The 18,908-nt window shown below is 35.4% G+C and overlaps 1 protein-coding gene across 4 annotated transcripts in view; it reads right to left on the bottom strand.

Moving 5' to 3' along the window:
- phf21b (PHD finger protein 21B) overlaps positions 1 to 18,908 on the bottom strand; it is a 147,354-nt gene that overhangs the window by 52,908 nt on the left and 75,538 nt on the right. For all 4 annotated transcript variants that reach the window (XM_039770009.1, XM_039770011.1, XM_039770010.1 and 1 more), the window contains one exon: positions 15,339 to 15,596. In XM_039770009.1, coding sequence (XP_039625943.1) covers positions 15,339 to 15,596 — 258 coding nt within the window. The remainder of the gene's footprint in view (positions 1 to 15,338; positions 15,597 to 18,908) is intronic.

The raw sequence follows: 18,908 nt of genomic DNA, 5'->3' as shown, positions 1-18,908 counted from the left end.
GTCATAAGCAAGCTACAACTGCCAAGTTTAACTAAATTTATGTAACTTAGATACCAAACTAAAGTTATGGGGTGTTAGGAAGATATTCTTTTCAGGAAAACTACAAGCATTATTTTTGTTGGCAAGCTCACACCTTCTATCATATATGACTTAAGACTTAGCTGCAATGTAAAAGCACTTTTTTGTCTTTCTGCTGTAAGGGGCCTAAGAGAGTTGTGAAAACACATCCCCGACAAACCCCAAGTGACACTGATATTGTTTGTTATATGTTTGTCAAAATGAGTGGGAGGGTGACTTTATGTTAAATGAGGCCCTGTGCATCTGTTTCACAAAAGGGAAAACGAGCTTAATAAGATGAGAAACTTTATCTTCTCATCTATGCTTGGCATTTGTGTTACTATTAAATTTGCCATCGTTTTGAATTTTTGGATGGATAAGTACACCATGTATACAGGCTTTCACTTACAGATACAATGATGGTCTTCATCCAGAACTGGCAAATTTCGATAACTTCCAATTAGAGAAATGACAAGTCGTAAGTCTCTAACATATCTGCCAAACAAAATCTAAAATGTGGTGATGTCCATTAACTATAGTAATATCAATATGCTGTGCACACCTATACAAGTAGGGAGGGCATTTCTCTTTTTCAAAGAATTCTTGCCTGTATTTTCTATTACAAATTCACTACATCACAACATTACAGAATAGACTATATATTTATATTTACATTTTAAAAAAAAGTTAACTGTATTTACATTTTACATCAGTATCACCAGGACAGAACTACACTGCTGTGAAAGTAACACAGTTCCATCCTATTTGTAGCTTAATCCTTTCTTATACTGTTAAAAGTCATGTCTGGAAAGCACAGAGATGAAACTGTCAGTGTAGTTATTCAAAATGGATCAGTAGACGGAAGACAGGTAGTTCAAGAACAAAAATGTCGTCAGATCAATCCAGTGTCAGTGCACTAGCATTGGCATAAGAGAATCAGAGAGAGCAGTCATGAATACTGGAAAATCAAATATTCAGACAACACTAGCATGACAGTCACTTTAGAGTGAATTAGAAGCCTAAGATAAAACTAGGTTTGCCAGAATTCTTAACTGATTAGTACAATCGAGTTCAAGTGTAAGTCATTGCCTAACAGCTGGAGACACAGCAGGAGAAGAGAGGTGTGTCCTAGACAGAATAGGCACATTGCAGATGGCACAGAATCATAGATGACATCGTATTGCATACAAGATCCACAGTAGCTTTAGAAATTAAATAAATGTGTTTCTGTTCATAAGATAAAACTGGTTAAATACTCATGTTAACTTGGGCTTCTGTTTCAGCAAAATAAAAGCCAAATTAATTCCCTTTGGCAGAAAGTTAAAACCTGTGCAAACAATGCTATCAGGAGACGTGAATGAATTGTTAAATATCTTTATATGCATGATTTTTACTGTGTGGTATACAGTAAAATACATATTGATGAACATGGACGAGCTGGAACTTTCTATTCCTGTTTTCTCCTTCATTATGAGTGAGCATGCACCAAGTTGGCATAATGTGTGTAGTTTATATAAACAAAAAGATAATAGACTCTTTTTAGATAACATTTATCAGGAAAGTCTGTGGCATTCCACTTGATGCTAATAAACAGAGGTAAGATTTAAATGTCAAGCACAGAATGAATTTAATTTAAAAACAACACATGGAGATCCTTATTTTAAAACAAATATTAATGTCTGAATCTGTAAAAACCAATAAGATAGCTCAATGCTCATTTTACAAGATAAACAGTCAATAGTGGAAATGTGGAGTTTCTTTTGTCTTGGTTTTTATGAAATGAAATACATTTTTCCAGCCATTTTTTCTCTTTACATTAAATTGAATGCATCTCATTCGTGTACAAATACTGCAATAATACATTTCTCTGGTTCAACACATGTTGGATTTTTGTTTCTGTTTTATGTTTTTATACACATTTTATTACTTTTGGGGTCACATACAAACTGACAATTTTTAACAACAGAACTGCTAAGATTTACTGTATATTTTGATACTGAAAATGAATTTCTTAATATCTTCTTAGGGGTCATTCAGTATTAGGACAGAGATTTGGCAGGTCTTGAGGAAAATTACTTCTACCATATTGTTAAGGTGAGAGGAAATGTTTAGCTGTGCCATCTTAAAAAAAAAAAAAAATACAGTACAGTGGAGGCTTCCCTTCCAAAACCATATGATCTCTCCACAGCCAAAGGTACAGCAATCTGCAACCTGACAGGAGGGGAAGGAGGATTAAGTGCCTCCAGTGTTGCTCCTTCAGTATGGCAATGCTGCCTTTCAGATTATATTTTTTTCAATCATGTACAACATGACGGGGGTGTAATGTATGCCAACTGCAAGTGGAAAATGCGTAGCATTTGCATGCTGACAAATACAGCTATCTCGTACAATTTGCTACAGATTGCTAGAGGTCTCTTGGAGACTTGTGTTAAAAGATTGAAATGAAATGTTTTTCATCTATCATAAAAATTCAACAATCTGAGTTTTCATAGATTTTATCACAATTACAACTGAAGCAGGGTCATACAGCATCAAAGTAGTTAGCCCAGAACCCTGGGCTTTAATCCTGCACTCGATCGTTGAATGTGTGAAGTTTGCATTCTTCCTCTGTGATTGTGCAGGTTTTTTTTTGGGTACTCTGGTTTACCTCCCACATTACCAAAGATGAAAGACGAAAGTTGTGGCTCCAAATTGGCTCAGGGTTAGTGCAGGTGAGTATGTAACTTGGCTCTGTGGTTGACTGGCATCCTGTTGAGGGTTGCTTCCTGCCATGTGCTCAGTGCTGCCAGCTGATCCTCAGCCCACCGTAATCACTGAATTGGATAAATTACATTTGAGAATATTATACAACTACTAAAGTAACCAGTGTTTTCAACAGGAACGCACCCAATCCTGCTTGTGCAGTTGATAAATTTGCCCTTTGCAATACAGTTTTTAGTCCTCACTTAAATATCACAATTATGAAGGAAACTCATAGGGAGTTCTTGGCTTCGTTTTTGAGCAATCTTTTAGCTTATTTAAATTTTCTGCCATATACAGTATACTTTTATGTTTCCTACACATTTTCAGTTTGTTGTTTCAGAGTAAAAAAAATAATTTTACATTATATTATTGTAAGGTGAAACAGGAGGATAAAAACCTATATTGAACTGAACAGATATTTCCATCTTTGATACTACTTATTATTTAGTATTTCTGTCCACTGTGAAGGTGTATCACAGAGTATGAGATGGTAAAGTTCAATTTTGGCCTCAAGAGGTTGGTGGTTCAACTGGGTGTACTGATGAAAATGATTTACCTATGTCATGTAATTTTCTAACCTGTATAATCCAGAGCAGTGTCTTGGAGGAGCTGGAGCCTATCCCATCTCATAGAGGCAGGAACAAACACTGGACGGGGTGCCAGTACATTTAAGGTCGAACAAACACATACACACAGACCAAACATACACTAGGGCCAGTTTAGCGTCACCAGGAAACCCACACAGTCATAGAGAGAACCTGCAAACTCCACAAAGGGAGGACCCAGGATGTGAACTCTGGTCTTCTTATCAGTGCATCAAGGCATCAGTACTAACAATGCGCCACCTTTGATTTACTTATAATTTATGTTGATTTCAAGAAAAGATACATGCATCAAGATGCAACACAATTTTCTAGGCAACATAACTGAAAGAGTAATCTAGTCATACCTTAAGAATGAGCTTGTTCTGATTACTGGAACTGTATTTATGAAACAAAAAAATAGCCTACTTTCAGATAAAACGGGGGTGTGATAACTATTCATCAATCCATTTTAAGACCTGTCTATCCAGTTCACTGTCAACAATTGCTCCTTCAATGTGGCCTACAGCAGTCAAGAATTTTAGTTTATTTAACTGTCACTGAGGCATGTTCATTAAAGTATAACCAAATAATAATACATAATTCTAGAATAACTTAGTTCTGATAATCAATCTAAGGGGCAAATAACTTCTGCAGCACTCCTAATGTTATGTGTGATTCAGTAAATAATGTAGTTGCTATTTCTACTTTCCAAACTAAAAAATATGTCTTCTGAAAATGTTCCTTGAAACCTTAGTAAACTTTTAATTATGCCCCAAAGCAATTTAAAAATACATGCACCTTATACTAAGAGCTCCTTAAAGAGGTAGATCAGAAAATTAAATGCTGCATGAACTCGTATGTTTTCATAGTATACATATTGTGCAATAACCTTAACAGAAAGGCACTTAAATGGAGAACTTTAATGAACATCACAGTGAGTCATTGGGGAATTCATAGGATCTTGAGGATGGGTAATGAGAGATTGGAGAAGCACAAGGAAAAATAAATTAAAATATAACACATGCCTATATACCAGGGATAATGCAAATCCAGACTATGGCTTTCTAAAGTTTAATAATCTTCTATATAAGTGCATCTTAGGACTCTGTTAAGCCACTTCATTTGTATGTACAAAAATGATGACCTCTATATCAGCTTAGTCCTATCATTTTTTAAAAGGAGACTTAACTACATTTGTTCCTTATAACTGTATACACAGTAATTACATCTGTAATTATATAACAAGAAAAAAGATTCTTCAAGATGATTCTGATCATTATTTTTAGTTTGCAACACATTCTTATTATATTTCAGAGGGTGCTACATAAATCACATACTGTAAAATATTGACAGTAAGTAGTCACAGAGGATTTTGTGTTATATATTTGTGGCAACACATTATGAAACATGTTTCAGAGCACACATCATAAATACACAGACACCAGAGAATTGTCTTTTAATTGATTCATTTAGGTTATCGCTGCCTCATATGGTTTTGGAAGTAGCAGAGGATGGATTGTTTCGACATTATATAACATGGCATAGGAAATTACTTGAGTAAAAGCAACATAATGTGTTTCTATCTAAACCAGCTGTGAACTGAATCACAGCAGTCCTAAAATTTATGAAGTGTCTGTGCTCCTGAACCTACTACTAGAGACTGCTCACAATGAACCTATGTTGATGAATTTTAAGCTATAGAAATGCATCTTGACTCAATGCGGCCATGAACCTTCCCCATTTCTCACTAACCACTCTTCCTATTGCTAGTCTAGGGGGCTGAACATAATGCTTTCCATAAAGATGACTATATTTTAAAGATACTCATGATTTCATTCCTTCTTATACATTTAATCAGGTTTTTTCATAGGATGTGAGTTTTGTAAGAGATATTAAAAGAGAGATACTTGCTGCAGACATCTTTATATAGAAGAGCCATATTAATAAAACTTGAGTGCAAGGAAAGGGCAATAAACCACTGTATATGGGCACCTTTCTTGTGACTCACTGTAAAGTAAATATTAATAATAAGAGTGTTGATGACATCAGATGTACACTGTGAAAGAAAAGAAACACATCCATAATTTTGTTTAACAGAGTACAGTATAATATTTAAACATGTATCGCGAATAGTTTTTTTGCTTCCAGTTTAAACCTTTGCTTAAATAAAGTTTACAAAAATAGAAAATAAGCATTTACACAGATATATCAATAGTTATGTAGTTTTGCTATCTGAAAATAATGTTCACAGGTTGTAGTCAAACTGTATTCCTTCACAAAGACAGTCCTTTGGAGACAGGTGAGAAGGAGAGCCAAAACAGCATAAACTATACATACTACTCAAAGAAACTATAACCTCTGCAGGCCAAATTTCTCTGTGAATCTTTGCTTGCTAAGTCTGTTTACAATAAACATGTCTGCACACATACACATGCACACACACAGAGTGCATGAACATACACATTACGGCAGAGACATGGAAAAGATTAACAGTATTAGTCAGTCTTATTACAGAGATAATTTGATGTAAATGAGAAAAGCACCGTTATATTTTCTTAGTAACAGTGAAATAAAAAAAAAAAAAAACAGTGGCAGCACAATAACCAGTGGTTAGGGCCGTTGCCTTATGGATCCAGCTTACTGGGTTTGAATATGGTCACTGTGTGGAGTTTGCCAGCTCACTCTGTGTCTGTGTGGCTTTTTCTCAAACTACTCTAGTTTTCCTCTGGAATCCCAACTTGAGTGTGTAAGTTTAACTGGTGATAAAAAACCAATCACTGTGAGTGTGAATGATTGGACTACACAATATACTGGTGCATTGTACAGGGTTGGTTTTGTTGCATGGCAGAAGTCACATGTTCACTCACTTGAAACCAATGTGGAGTTGGCAGATAATGTGTATCTCGTTTGTCTGCAGGATGTGAGAGGAAGGCTGTAGTACATGAAGGCTTATAAGAATACAGAGAGCTTGCAAATCCCAAACAAACTATGGCTAAATGAGGATTCAATGTATGAGGCAGAAGTACAGGATTCAATGTATGAGGCAGAAGTACAACCATGATGCCATCATGCTGCCTGCTTTACTTAGCATGTGAAAAAAAAAAAAATCAAATAATTACTACGATATCATACATACTGTGCAAGATGAAGGTAATCTTAGACAGCTGGTTACATTCCACAAGAAAATAACTCTTCAGGTAATAACAAATTCCAAACAAATGTACTGTAAGTGTACTACACTATTAAAAAGGTGTTGATTTTGAGTTTGTAAATGAAACTAGTGATGTTACAGATGGTTCCAAACTGAATCACAGTTTGATTGTGAACTGCAACGCCTTTTGTGGGGAGTTTTTCTTTTTCCTTGTTCATGCTCCTGTTACTTTCTAGCCCAAAGACATGCATGATGCTGCATCACCAGGTTCAACTAAATAATCATGAGCCAAGGATGTGTAGCTGTAGTGAGCCACCATGTGATGGACTGGTGGATGGCTAGTCCCTGCTAAGCCCCTGTTAATTTTGGGACAGGCTTCACCTCTTCACTTTATAAAGAAAAAATAAATGATTCAATTCAGTACTGGAATAGCAATTAAAATTCATCCTCTCAAACTAGTTAATGTTTTATTTAGTTTAAAGTCAATGACCAGAATAGCAAAAGCAATGTGAGATCTTTTAAAATGAAACAAACATAATCTAAACTTGTACAAGGCAGCATTTCTTTAAAGTTTGTTAAAGCAAAACTATGTCCAAAGCTTAAAACAGTATAAGAAAAATTAATAAAAATAAACAACACTAAAAAGAAAGTATTTTTCTATTAAAAAAGTTGATTTCTTAACTTTTTACAGTATGGGTCCACTTAGCCTTTACCTTTTCATTTTCTCTTGGCATGTGTTAGACTTTATGAGTCACACCACTATTATTTAAATTTCAGTCTAAAAAAAGAACAGGCAACACTAATTTTAAGTGCAGTCATTGTGCTTATTTGATTAATCATGTGTTGCATTATGAATTACTTTACAGAACATTCTGTGATTGTGCTTATTTTGAAACATGATATACAACAAAGACTGACTGTAGGAATACTAATGGGTAGCTTAATGAAGATTTCAATTTTTTATTTAATTAACTCAGCAAGAGCATCTTTTTTAAAGCAAGCAAATAAGAACAGAAAAACAGTGCACAAGCTAGCAGAAATGAATAAGAAGTGCTAGCACTCATGAGTATGCTTTCTGATTAAACAAAAATAAAAAATGGCCTAACCACATACTGGTTACTGGTTACCTTATACCCAGATGTGGGTAGAGTAGCCAAAAATTGTACTCAAATAAGAGTAGCGTTACTTCAAAATAATATTACCCCATCCATTTTCCAACCCGTTGAATCTGAACACAGAGGTCTGCTGGAGCCAATCCCATCCAACACAGGGCGCAAGGCAGGACACAATCCCGGGCAGGGCGCCAACCTACCGCAGGACATACACACACACCAAGCACAGTAGGGACAATTTAGAATCGCCAATCCACCTAACCTGCATGTCTTTGGACTGTGGGAGGAAATCGGAGCGCCCGGAGGAAACCCACGCAGACACAGGGAGAACATGCAAACTCCACATAGGGAGTACCCGGGAAGTGAACCTGGGCCTCCTAACAGCAAGGCAGCAGCACTACCACAGCACCAACGTGCCGTCCATAATATTACTCAAGTAGAAGTAAAAAGTAGTCATCAAAAAAATTACTCAAGTAAGAGTAAAAAAGTATTTGGTGAAGTACTGAGTAACTGTTTGAACATAACTGATTTATTTTTTACAAATGTTGTAATAAGACAGAAAAAAATATAAAATAATATGCAAATTCTGCTATTTCCAAATAACAAAATAAAAAAATTAGCAAAAATAAATAACATCTTTACAAAATAAAGATGTAGAAATAACACAAAGTTCCAAATTTCAGTTTTTCACAACAAAGCTTTTGAAGCAATTACCTACAGTAGGTAACATGTATGTTTGAACAGTGGAAACTACTTACAGTGACAAGATATACTGTACACTGACAGTATAATACTTTATATTCACTTTGAGGTGTAGTGGGTCCGTGGCTTAAAAAAAAAAAATAGAAAAATGCTTCACTGGCTTCCTGTGGCGTGCGATTAAGGCCCACGGAGACGGGAGTGTATATATACGGGTCAGCACAAAAAAAGAAGGGGGAAAATCAAAGAAAAGGAGAAAAGAAAAGAATCAAGATGGAGGTCAGCCGAAAGGAGCTTGTGACTGCTGAGTCTTCACCGGCTACGCGAGCTATGGGTGAGCCAGGAGAATGAGAAGGAAGTGGGCTGAAATCAGGAGGAGTTAGTCTGCATTTTTACCTCGGATTTATTTATTGATTTTTTTATCCTTTTCACAATGATTTTTATGGATTTATATATGTACTGTTTTTTTAGAAAACTGCACCATTTAATAATAATTTTTTATAAAAGCACTTTTTTCACCATGCTCTGGCCTCATCAGTGAATTATTCTCATATGTCAGCTCTCTCGGTCATAACTATCGATGGTGTGGGTTCAGCAGAGTCCCATGTGGGAAGAGGGAGTCTGTAGGGGACTGGCATCGTCACACACTTTCCCTCCAAATAGCACAGCTGATAGAAAATAATATTAGAACAAGGTAGCTTGTGCACGTACAAGAAGTCTCACTTTACCATGACTGTCTGTGCATGTTTGGTTAAAATGTGCTTGTTCTTCACTCAGTGAAGTGATGGTTAAGCTTCTCAAGGTTCTTGTAGTGAAGCTGTGACCGTTTAGCAGTGAACAGGAGCCCATCATGACTAAAAAGTCTCTCGCAGGCTGCAGACACAGGAAGTTTGTGTGTGTTCATGTGACTACATGGCTACGTCTGATTGGTGAAACAGTCATGCAGTAGATCCACTGGCGACTTCTCTCTGGCAAAAATATAGCGTAATGTATAAATGGAACAAAGTAACTAGTTGAGTGTTGCCCAATGTAGCAGAGTAAGAGTAGCGTTTCCTCTTCACAAATGTACTCAAGTAAAAGTAAAAAATATGGTGCATTAAAACTACTCTTAGAAGTAACATTTTTTTTAAAAAGTTACTCATGTAAATGTAACGGAGTAAATGTAACTCGTTACTACTCACCTCTGCATATACCATACTTGTTACCATATACTATATGTATACTGTGTAAGTATATGGTATATATTTATTATTATAGTGCAATATTAAATAAAAACATAACCCCTGACTTACATTTTGCAATAAGGCAACTTTCTACAGTTTCACTATTAATAGTTAATTTACAAAAATATTGTGTTGATAAAATTTAACCACAATTAGACTCCTACCCTTTCTGATATAGTCAAGAAAATTGTTGCCATTCAAATGCAGCAGAAATGTCTGACAACCTCATAGCCAAGCAGACACAAGGCATCAAAATCTCAATGATAATAAACCATTAAATCTGCACATAATGTTATTTGGACAGCTCATAATGAAATAAGTATATACACTGAAGCAATATTAACAATACTAAACAGGAAGATGATAAACAGTAATGTTTACTTGGAAAAGTCCATCACTCTTTGGTAAGAGCTAGTTTTTAGAATATAATGCACCTCAGATAATTATGGACACAAAGGACTTTTCAAGTCTGGAGATATTAAAGGTACAAGGGACATATATTAGTGATGAAATATAGATGAGCAGCAAGAGCTGCTATGGACACAGACTGAAAGACTGTAAGTTGCTGTAAAAACAACAAATAGTAAAGGAGGGAACAAAATAACTCTAAATCAGAAAAAGCTGGCCAGGGGTCATCAAACATTGAAAGAACTGTATCACTGTCTTAAACACTCAGGCGTAATCAGAGAGAGTTGAGCTCAAAGGATGCATACTTATAGCAGCTGGAGATGCTGCTGAGAAAAGAGAAAATGCTTACAGAAAAACAGACTGGTGAGGCTTTATCACATTATTATTTAATTATTACTTAATGCATCACCTTGCAAAATTTCAAGAAATAGAGTTAGCCGATTTATTATATGCTGCATATAACATTATATTTTGTGCATCAGTTGTGCAAAAAATCATAGAAACAATTAGCTCACTTTAAGAAAAGTATATAATTTTTGCAGTGATTACTACAGTATTTCAGCCTTTCCAGTTATTTACACTAGGCTTATATGAAAACTGATATGACTTCTTATTATTTGTGAGACATGGATATTTCTCCTACCATAATCCATTACACATTACTGAAAAGGTTTAAAATGCTTTAAAGTTTCCAAACACCTTTTTTACATTCTCAATACATACATGAAATAATATTGAAACAATATTTCTAAGAGTGAAAATAAAAGGTAGACATTTGAAAATTAGTGTTAAACATGGGGGGGGAGGCAATCTTTGAATGAATGGAAAACAGTAAAAAACAATACAACTCTGTCAACGCTAAATATATTTAAATATATTCATATTCTTTTCCAAAGATACCTGTACATACTTAAGATCAAAATAGTTCTTTTAGTAGATTAGAACAAGAAAAGAAAATATAAACAGAATGGAAACTCTCAAAATGGGGTTGTGCGAAGAGTGAAGAATATTTTTTTTTTTTTAAAGAAAACAAATGGATTATGTTCTATAGCAGATAATAGAAGAGTGTGGATTCATCCTGGCAGTCAAGAATAGTAATTAAATATGAATTGGAGGATGTTCTGAGGAGGACTATAACCTGATGAAATAAGTCACTCAGAGGAGATTCCTGTGTAGAAGATCAAGATGAAGGAAAAGGATGACAATGTCAGACAATGGTCAGGAACGAGAGAAATAGGAGCAGATGAAAAAAAAAGCTGAACACAGAGCAAACTTAAGTAGAGAATGGTACACCAGGCCTATCTACAGACAGAAAACTTGATGGCATTAACTTATTATCAAAACTGACAACTATGTATCGTTGTTATATCACATTAATAAGGAAATTTCATATCCTGTATGAAACCGAAAAAACGTAAGTAAAATAAATACACACATAAGCCATCAGAAACGAGAATCTGGAATCACATATTATCCCATCCCAAACAAAGACTCTAAATGAGACATTGCTTGTAATCTATTAGCATCACGTATAGGAGAATGGTATGTGTACATTTATTCACACATAATATTCTGTATGGAGGAAACTCTTTGTGGTGCCAAATGTTCTATTTTCTACTTGCATGCACTGAAAACTGATTTCTGACATATTTTCTGATATTGCTATATACAGAACAATTTATTATGGGATCAAAGTTTCCTGGTCAGTGAGTGCTTGCCATTCCATTTTACATAGAAAAGAGTACTGCCCAAAATAATCCACTCTAAACAATGAAAGCAAATGCTTAAAAACTGCTTGCAGGCGAAACTGAGCTTCAAGTACAGTACATACTTTTAATCAGCAAGAAGTCACCAGTGGCAAACTACAAAGAGAGATGAGTGAGATTTTTATGAAAAAGAATTGTGAGAAGAAACATAATCAAAACTCATGCAAAGTTCATTAACCAAAAATAAAAAAAAAATCTGTCGTCAAGCATAAAAGTAATTCCGAAAATCAAAGTCAAATAGATCAAAGCTCAGGGTCTTTACCGAAGAAAATTATATTTGCTACAACAAAGGTTTATATCTACAAGTTCAGATGACTAGGAAGCATTTGTGCTCACCTTTACACCTAATTATCACTGAGGTCACCTAATGTCATTTGAGCATAGCAGCGTTGTCGTTACTGTAATAAAACAGCAGCACGCTTATTAAAACTTTATGTTTCAAAGGAAGACTTGAACAAGTGTTTAAACCAAAAAAAAAAAAAACAAAACTTCTTTTAAACAAAATCCATGAAAAATGTAATAAAGAATTTAAAACAAAAGCAAATTATAACACTACCAGATCAGCACAAACTCCACTTAGCACTCAGAGAGCAGCAACTACATGTGCCCTACATTTTCTGTTTATTCGATGAAATATCTGAAAAATCCTGCTGGAAACAAAACATGAACTAGGCTTAGTCCAATTTTGTTTGCTTCCTTTCTGTTCAAGGCAACTGAGCAAATTAACTTTTTTTAATGGAGAAGAGTTAATAAAACTTGACAGACAGCTAAAAATCCTTCCCTGTTATATTATTATTAAAAAAAAGCAGCAGTAAGAAAAAAAAATTTCAGTGGAATTTGTCTTTTCATTAATTACCAGTTGACTTAAGATCTTCCTGTTTCAAACTTTTGCATACCTACAAGGCTGTTGGTTGTTTGTTTCCTTTATCCTTTGTTGAACTTATTAATGCCTATAATACACAGCAAGGTCTGCAATCATAAATGCAGGGTAATATTAAATTCTGCTAATAAACAGAATTACTGTAGATAATGACATGTTCAGATATAATATGTGAATACTATCCAGATAGTGCATTTTTTATTTATATACTTTTTAAAGTGAACCCTATCAAGTCCACTGGCTTTAATTACATTGTACCATCTTTCACTGTCTCTTGATCCAAGTAACTTGTCCTAACAATGGGAAATAGCATCACAACAACTGGGTCAAAATGGCCTCATTACAAATTCATCCCACAGTCAGACTTGCTCCATCACTTCACATGTCACTGCTGTAGTCTTGGAAACTTGCCTGGACAGTTTAGCCTGTGTATTGTGAATTCCCAGAAAGGGATTAAATGGCCAGCTGGAAATATGGGCCCATAGGCGTTTGTTTTGCTGCAAGGGTCATGTAACGGTAACATTATTGTTTCCTTCTTCTTTAGATCTTGAACACATGTTGTATATTACAAATGGACTACTATTGTATGTGTTTGACTTTGTATACTGTTAACTGTTTTGCATCTGATCTTTCAGTCAACACTTTAAGCCATGTTACAATCAAAAAGTGTTAAACAACAATAAATAGTTGTTGGTTTTCAAAATAAGCATTAACAAGAGTTACATTTTAAAGTAATAATGATAATTTGTGGCTACTCTGTGGCTTGATGTCATAAACAGTTTAACCACAAATCATGCTGTGTCAAGTCCAATGTACTCTGACGGTAGTCTCACAGATTCTGTCTTCTCAATACAATACAGTTTGACAAAAGACTGACAAAATACCTGTGGCCAGCCTGATCTAAACAAACTGAAGAGAGATATTTCAGATTCCAAATTTTGCTGAGTACAGCAGTGGAGTCATTTTTTAAGAGCTACTTTTGTGATGCACTGAACCTTGTAATTTGCTATTTACAAATCTTCTGCTTTTGCTTAGATAATGGTATTTTTGATATTTTAGTCTGTATATTTGTTGTCTTAACACCAACATATTGTGAAAAAAAAGGTTTCACTCCATGACTGCCCACTCCCCAGTGCGGTCAATGCTTGCTGCCAACAAATATTCAGCTGCCACTATATTAGATGCCAGCTGTTGTCAAGGGTACTGTGATTTGCATTGCTGCTCTGCCTGGTGTGATCACCCTCTGCAGTGATTTATGGCTCAAAGAGTTGATAGACATAGTCCCATCATTGTGGGACAGCATCAGGGGGCCATGCCCATCCAATCAGTCTGCTAGAATTTTCCATTAATACTATTTTAGTGAGGGGAAACAAGTAATTTACAGAAAAAATATATACCTGTGGAGTCACAAAAAAATTAGCAGGTGATTTTTTTGATTGATAGACAACCTTTTAGGAGTATGACTGGTTTGATTAGTTATTCAGTGAACTCTAAACTGGCATCTGAGCAAAAAGGTTTATTCCCTAAATATTAGCTTATTTGATGGAGTGTAGGATGTCTGCTCATAGCAGCAGTGACATTTTGTAATGAACTATCTCGTCAATCTAGGGCTTGGCTAATAAGTTTGTCAGCATCACTGCCATTCTTTAATAGTTTAAATTATTTTGATATCATTTTTTTTTTTTAAGTTGTTCTTAAAAATAACATTGGGATTTCTTTGATTTTATGTTGGGAATTCATATTGACTGGTGCCCACAGACAAAAATGCAAATACTCAGTATAAGAGCAAGTTTGGATAATGGGTCTGGGTACACAGCGTTTGCCAAATCCGTTGTCTTGTAATCTATTGCTTCAGAATGAACACAAGGCCATTTTCATGTATCAAGTCTTCTCATCCTATTGCAGTGCACTTCATTAAGTAAAACCAATAGCAATCCACCATTTTCCATTTAAAAGTATCATTTCAAAACCCATAATGGTCTGAAATGGGAGAAGCGTACCAATAGCTGGATGTCACTTTCAGTACTAGCATTACTAACATGACTGAATATTCCAGAAAATAAAACTTAAAAAGCTGACTATTAGACTACTTGTACAGATGAAAACAATAGTGGCCAATGACAACCCATAACAATCTGAAAGGACAGTTCATCATTAAACCAGAAGGCACAACTAGGACTAATTGTGACTGCTGGCCTTTAAGAAATTCTTCGAGGAGAGCTTACTTTCTTCATTAAGCACCTTTCCTATCTTAACTGGAAAACTATCAATTTACAAGTTCATCCATCACTCCTAAGGGTTTAGGTGGTGCAGTATAAACAGAGATGTGTGCTGTGTCCTTTACAGATGTCGATCTCAGACTTACGGCCTTGTGTGGCTCCTGCAAAACAGTACTTTTCCATGTATATTGCTGTGAGGTGCATTAGCAGCAGCGTCACATGTAGCAGATAGCATGCAAGATTAAAGTGTACAGATCCTTCGTGAAGTTATAAATGGAAACACAATTTCAGATAATTATATAAAGCTAGGCTTATACATATTATAATAACTTACAATTACTATGTATTATATATTTAATATATTTTAAAATTTGTCTGTTTCCTTGGAATTACATTGTCACTCGTCACTATCTAACTCTGCTGAGTTCAAAGTTGGCTAAAGAAGGAAATGGACATTTTCAAAGCTGTCATGAAAGCCCAACAATTACAGCCCATACCTGTGAACTTGATATCTCAGCAACTCTCCTTCCCATGGAGTTCAGGCCACTTCCCATCATCTTATTTGCTGTCTGCAAGTTGATTGGTGCTGTCTGTGGTGGCTCAGCACTGGCTGCCTTCTGTCCATTAATATGTGCAGTAACCATGGATACAGGAGTCTTTGCTGGTACCACTGAAATTGTTAAGCTCTGGTTAGGTGGCTTGATAAGGGAAATGGGTTTGGTGTTCCCAACAGGGCAAGTTCTTACTGCAAGTTTCTGGAAGAGAAGAACAAATAGAAATACAAAATGTAAGAAGGCAGAGCACACAAATTCAGCAGTTGCAGTTTTCACATCTTGTGTATTTTTAGGATGTAAGAAGTTATTAGCGTGTAAACCGTTTTGTACAGAAACACCAGTAATTCATTAATTTGAGGATGTTGCTCTAGGAATACACTGTATACCGGATATTTTAAAACCTCATATTATTGCTATCTCTTTAACCTTATGCTTGTTCCTATTTTGCTTAATTCTGAAAGGTTGTGTATATCTTTTATACCATCCTCTGCCAGTTTTATTTTCCAGAATCACATCCTGCTATTAATTTACCTCTGCCAGTTTTACTTTCCAGAATCACATCCTGCTATTAATTTATGAAAGTATAAACTACAAGTGCTCTAAATATTTGTTGATACTGCTTAGCCTGTATAAGACCACAAAACACCCATGACCACTGCCTTTAAGGCAGAATTTGCTTATCTGGTTTTGTTGCTCCTCAATCTGGTCTTTCAATCATAATGTTCAAATTGTATTTGAAAATGTACCTTTTTGGTTTCTCATTATATATGTGTTATTTCTGTAATATTTCCTATCCAGGTCTCTTCTATCTACTGTGCTAAATACAAACAGGCCATTCATAGCAGCACAGCACCATTTCTAATTCATCTATTTTTTTAATATAGCTGAATCAACATTTTTAAGATGTCCAAAGAGCTGATTTAATCTACTCTCATTGAAAGTTGAGTTTTCTGTAAAAAATTGGTTGGACCATCTATTCTTCTATTTATGTTCTAAACCACTCGCCCAACTTAGTGTTACTGGAGGGCAGTGCTTTACTCCATCACACTGGGCAGAGAACAGAAAGAAACCTAGTCAGAATGCCACTCCATCTCAGGTTCACAATCGTATACAAACTCATCATTTCTCATCATCTGCTCCCCAATTTTAAAGAGGGACCAAATTGGGATAAATGTTTAATTTGTTTTGCCTGCACTATTGCTGATCTGGCTGGCAAACCTAATTCACTAGGAAAAGGAATTCCTTCTGAGTTTCTATTATGTATGTGTGGACAGGTGTGCAGTCTTATACCTCAATATAACTGAACTGACCTGACAGGTTATGTGAAATTAACTTTTGTATTTTTGGACATAACAAAAAACATTCACCAAAAACAAAATTGTGCGTACTGTCAAAACCAAAAATGTGCCAACTGCTTTAATGGTACATTTGCCTTTATTTGAAGTTCAAAATAAAATGTGTCACAGTTAACAATTTAGTCCATCATGTTGCATTATTTTACATGCAGTTGCTATTTTGTTTTTACGAAGGACTACATCTTAATAAGGACTTCATTCTAGCGTGTAATTCAAAAATACAGTAGGCTAAAAAATAACTGCAAGTTGCAGTCCTGAACATTGCTAAACACCTCTTTTATAAATTCCATGTAACCCACTGATGCAAAGTTTCACAAGCATGAGATAATCCCATTGTCAGGGCAAAAAGAACACACTGCATGATTCAGAAATATTAGGAATCCACACAACAGCTGCTTCAGAAAGAACATCTAAAACCATATTCTGTGTCACAATACCACTTGCAATAACAACGTTGTACAAAGTGGGGCAAACACAAAAGGTATATGCTGCTCAATAATATAATGCCAAAGTATAGTTAGCATACTCTTAAAACAACACTTGTCGTAATTTCAGGGACAGGGCATTTTCAGGCATTAGAGTGCTAGTTAAATGTGATTTTATATTAGAACTGGTAGCAATATGTTGGCAACGAGTATTGCATACTTCTTAGTTGACACCCCTGTATGTCGCCAACCAACCTGGCAATTGCTGACATCTGAACAAATGCTATGTATGCCATCCAAGATTTAAAATAATAACATTTCAAAGTATAGAGAGTACAAAATTATTATTAGTTTAAATTATGGAGAAGACTTGTTCATTATACAAAACAACTTAATCACAGATAGATAAAACAATCAATTCAAAGTTGCTTTAAACATTTGCTATAAAGCAGGGGTCTCCAACTGCAGTCCTGGAGAGCTACAGTGGCTGCAAGTTTTCATTCTAACTCTTTTTTAATTAGTGACCAGATTTTGCTGCTATTTAACTATTTCCCCTTATTTTAATTGACTTTTCTTGAGACTCAGACCGCTGAATTGACTCTTTTTTTCCTTAAACTGCACCTAAACATAAATTTGATGTGAAGTGGGCGAACAGTTCATCAACTAAGTTGGAGTCTCAAACTCCAACCAACTTCACTTCATTCAGTTTCTTAATTTGAAGCCAATTCTCGTTGCTAATTAAACCCGTTATTTAATTCCATGGTGCTCATTCTGCCATGGCAGGCATTTCCAAAACTGTTCATTTTGTTTTTTAAGATCGCTGTCAAAATATTTGTGGACCTGAGCAGGTCAACATTACTGAGGCTTTCACCTTTCTTTATTTTCAGTTATTGTGTGGTGGATGCAGTTTGTTTTTTATGTGTTGGTTCATTTTGTGTCTTAATATTGTTTGGTTGCTAATTAAGGAAAAAAGAAATAATTAAGGGGCATGAGTTTTAAGTTGTGCATCAATTAAAATTAAGACAAAGAGTTAATTAGCAGCAAAATCTGGTCACTAATTAAGAAAAGGGTTAGAATGGAAACCTACAGTCACAGTAGCTCTCCAGGGGCCTCATGTATAATGCCATGTGTAGAACTCACACTATAACATGGCGTAAGCACAAAAGCGGGAATGTGCATACGCACAGAAAAATCCAGATGCATAAATCTGTGCATACGCAAACTTCCACGTTCTTCCGCTACATAAATCCCGGTCAGCATGAAAAGTAACGCATGTGCAAGCGCCTGCTGTCCCACCCCAACTCTTCCCAGAATTTGAATATTTGAATATGCAAATCAATATAAACAGCCCTTAAGCTCAGCCTTCTGTGAAAAGACAATGGGAAAAGCACAGTGGAAAATAGAAGAATTTCAGCGAATACCAAGTGGAGGCAAAGGAAAAAATACTATTTGTTGGTTTAAACAGTGACATAATCAACAAAAGGAAGTTAATCAAGTGACAGAGTGTCGGAGAAACTCGAAAGCTCAAGTTCATAAAGTCCCACAGTGCCTGAAATAAAAAAGTTGTCAGATATCAAAGTCGCCGTAAAAAGGCGAGTCATAGCCCACCTTCTGAGTGTCATATGAAAGCTAATTAGGGTACAGACAAAAAAAATAGGCACACAGTGGGAAAAAAAGTAGGAAATGCCATCTTTAATCTCGAAATTTCCACTTTAATCACGTAGTTTATTTTG

Source organism: Polypterus senegalus, chromosome 11, assembly GCF_016835505.1.
Source record: "Polypterus senegalus isolate Bchr_013 chromosome 11, ASM1683550v1, whole genome shotgun sequence".
In the NCBI taxonomy this organism is placed as follows: domain Eukaryota; kingdom Metazoa; phylum Chordata; class Cladistia; order Polypteriformes; family Polypteridae; genus Polypterus; species Polypterus senegalus.
This window is presented reverse-complemented; position numbering and strand designations above follow the sequence as displayed.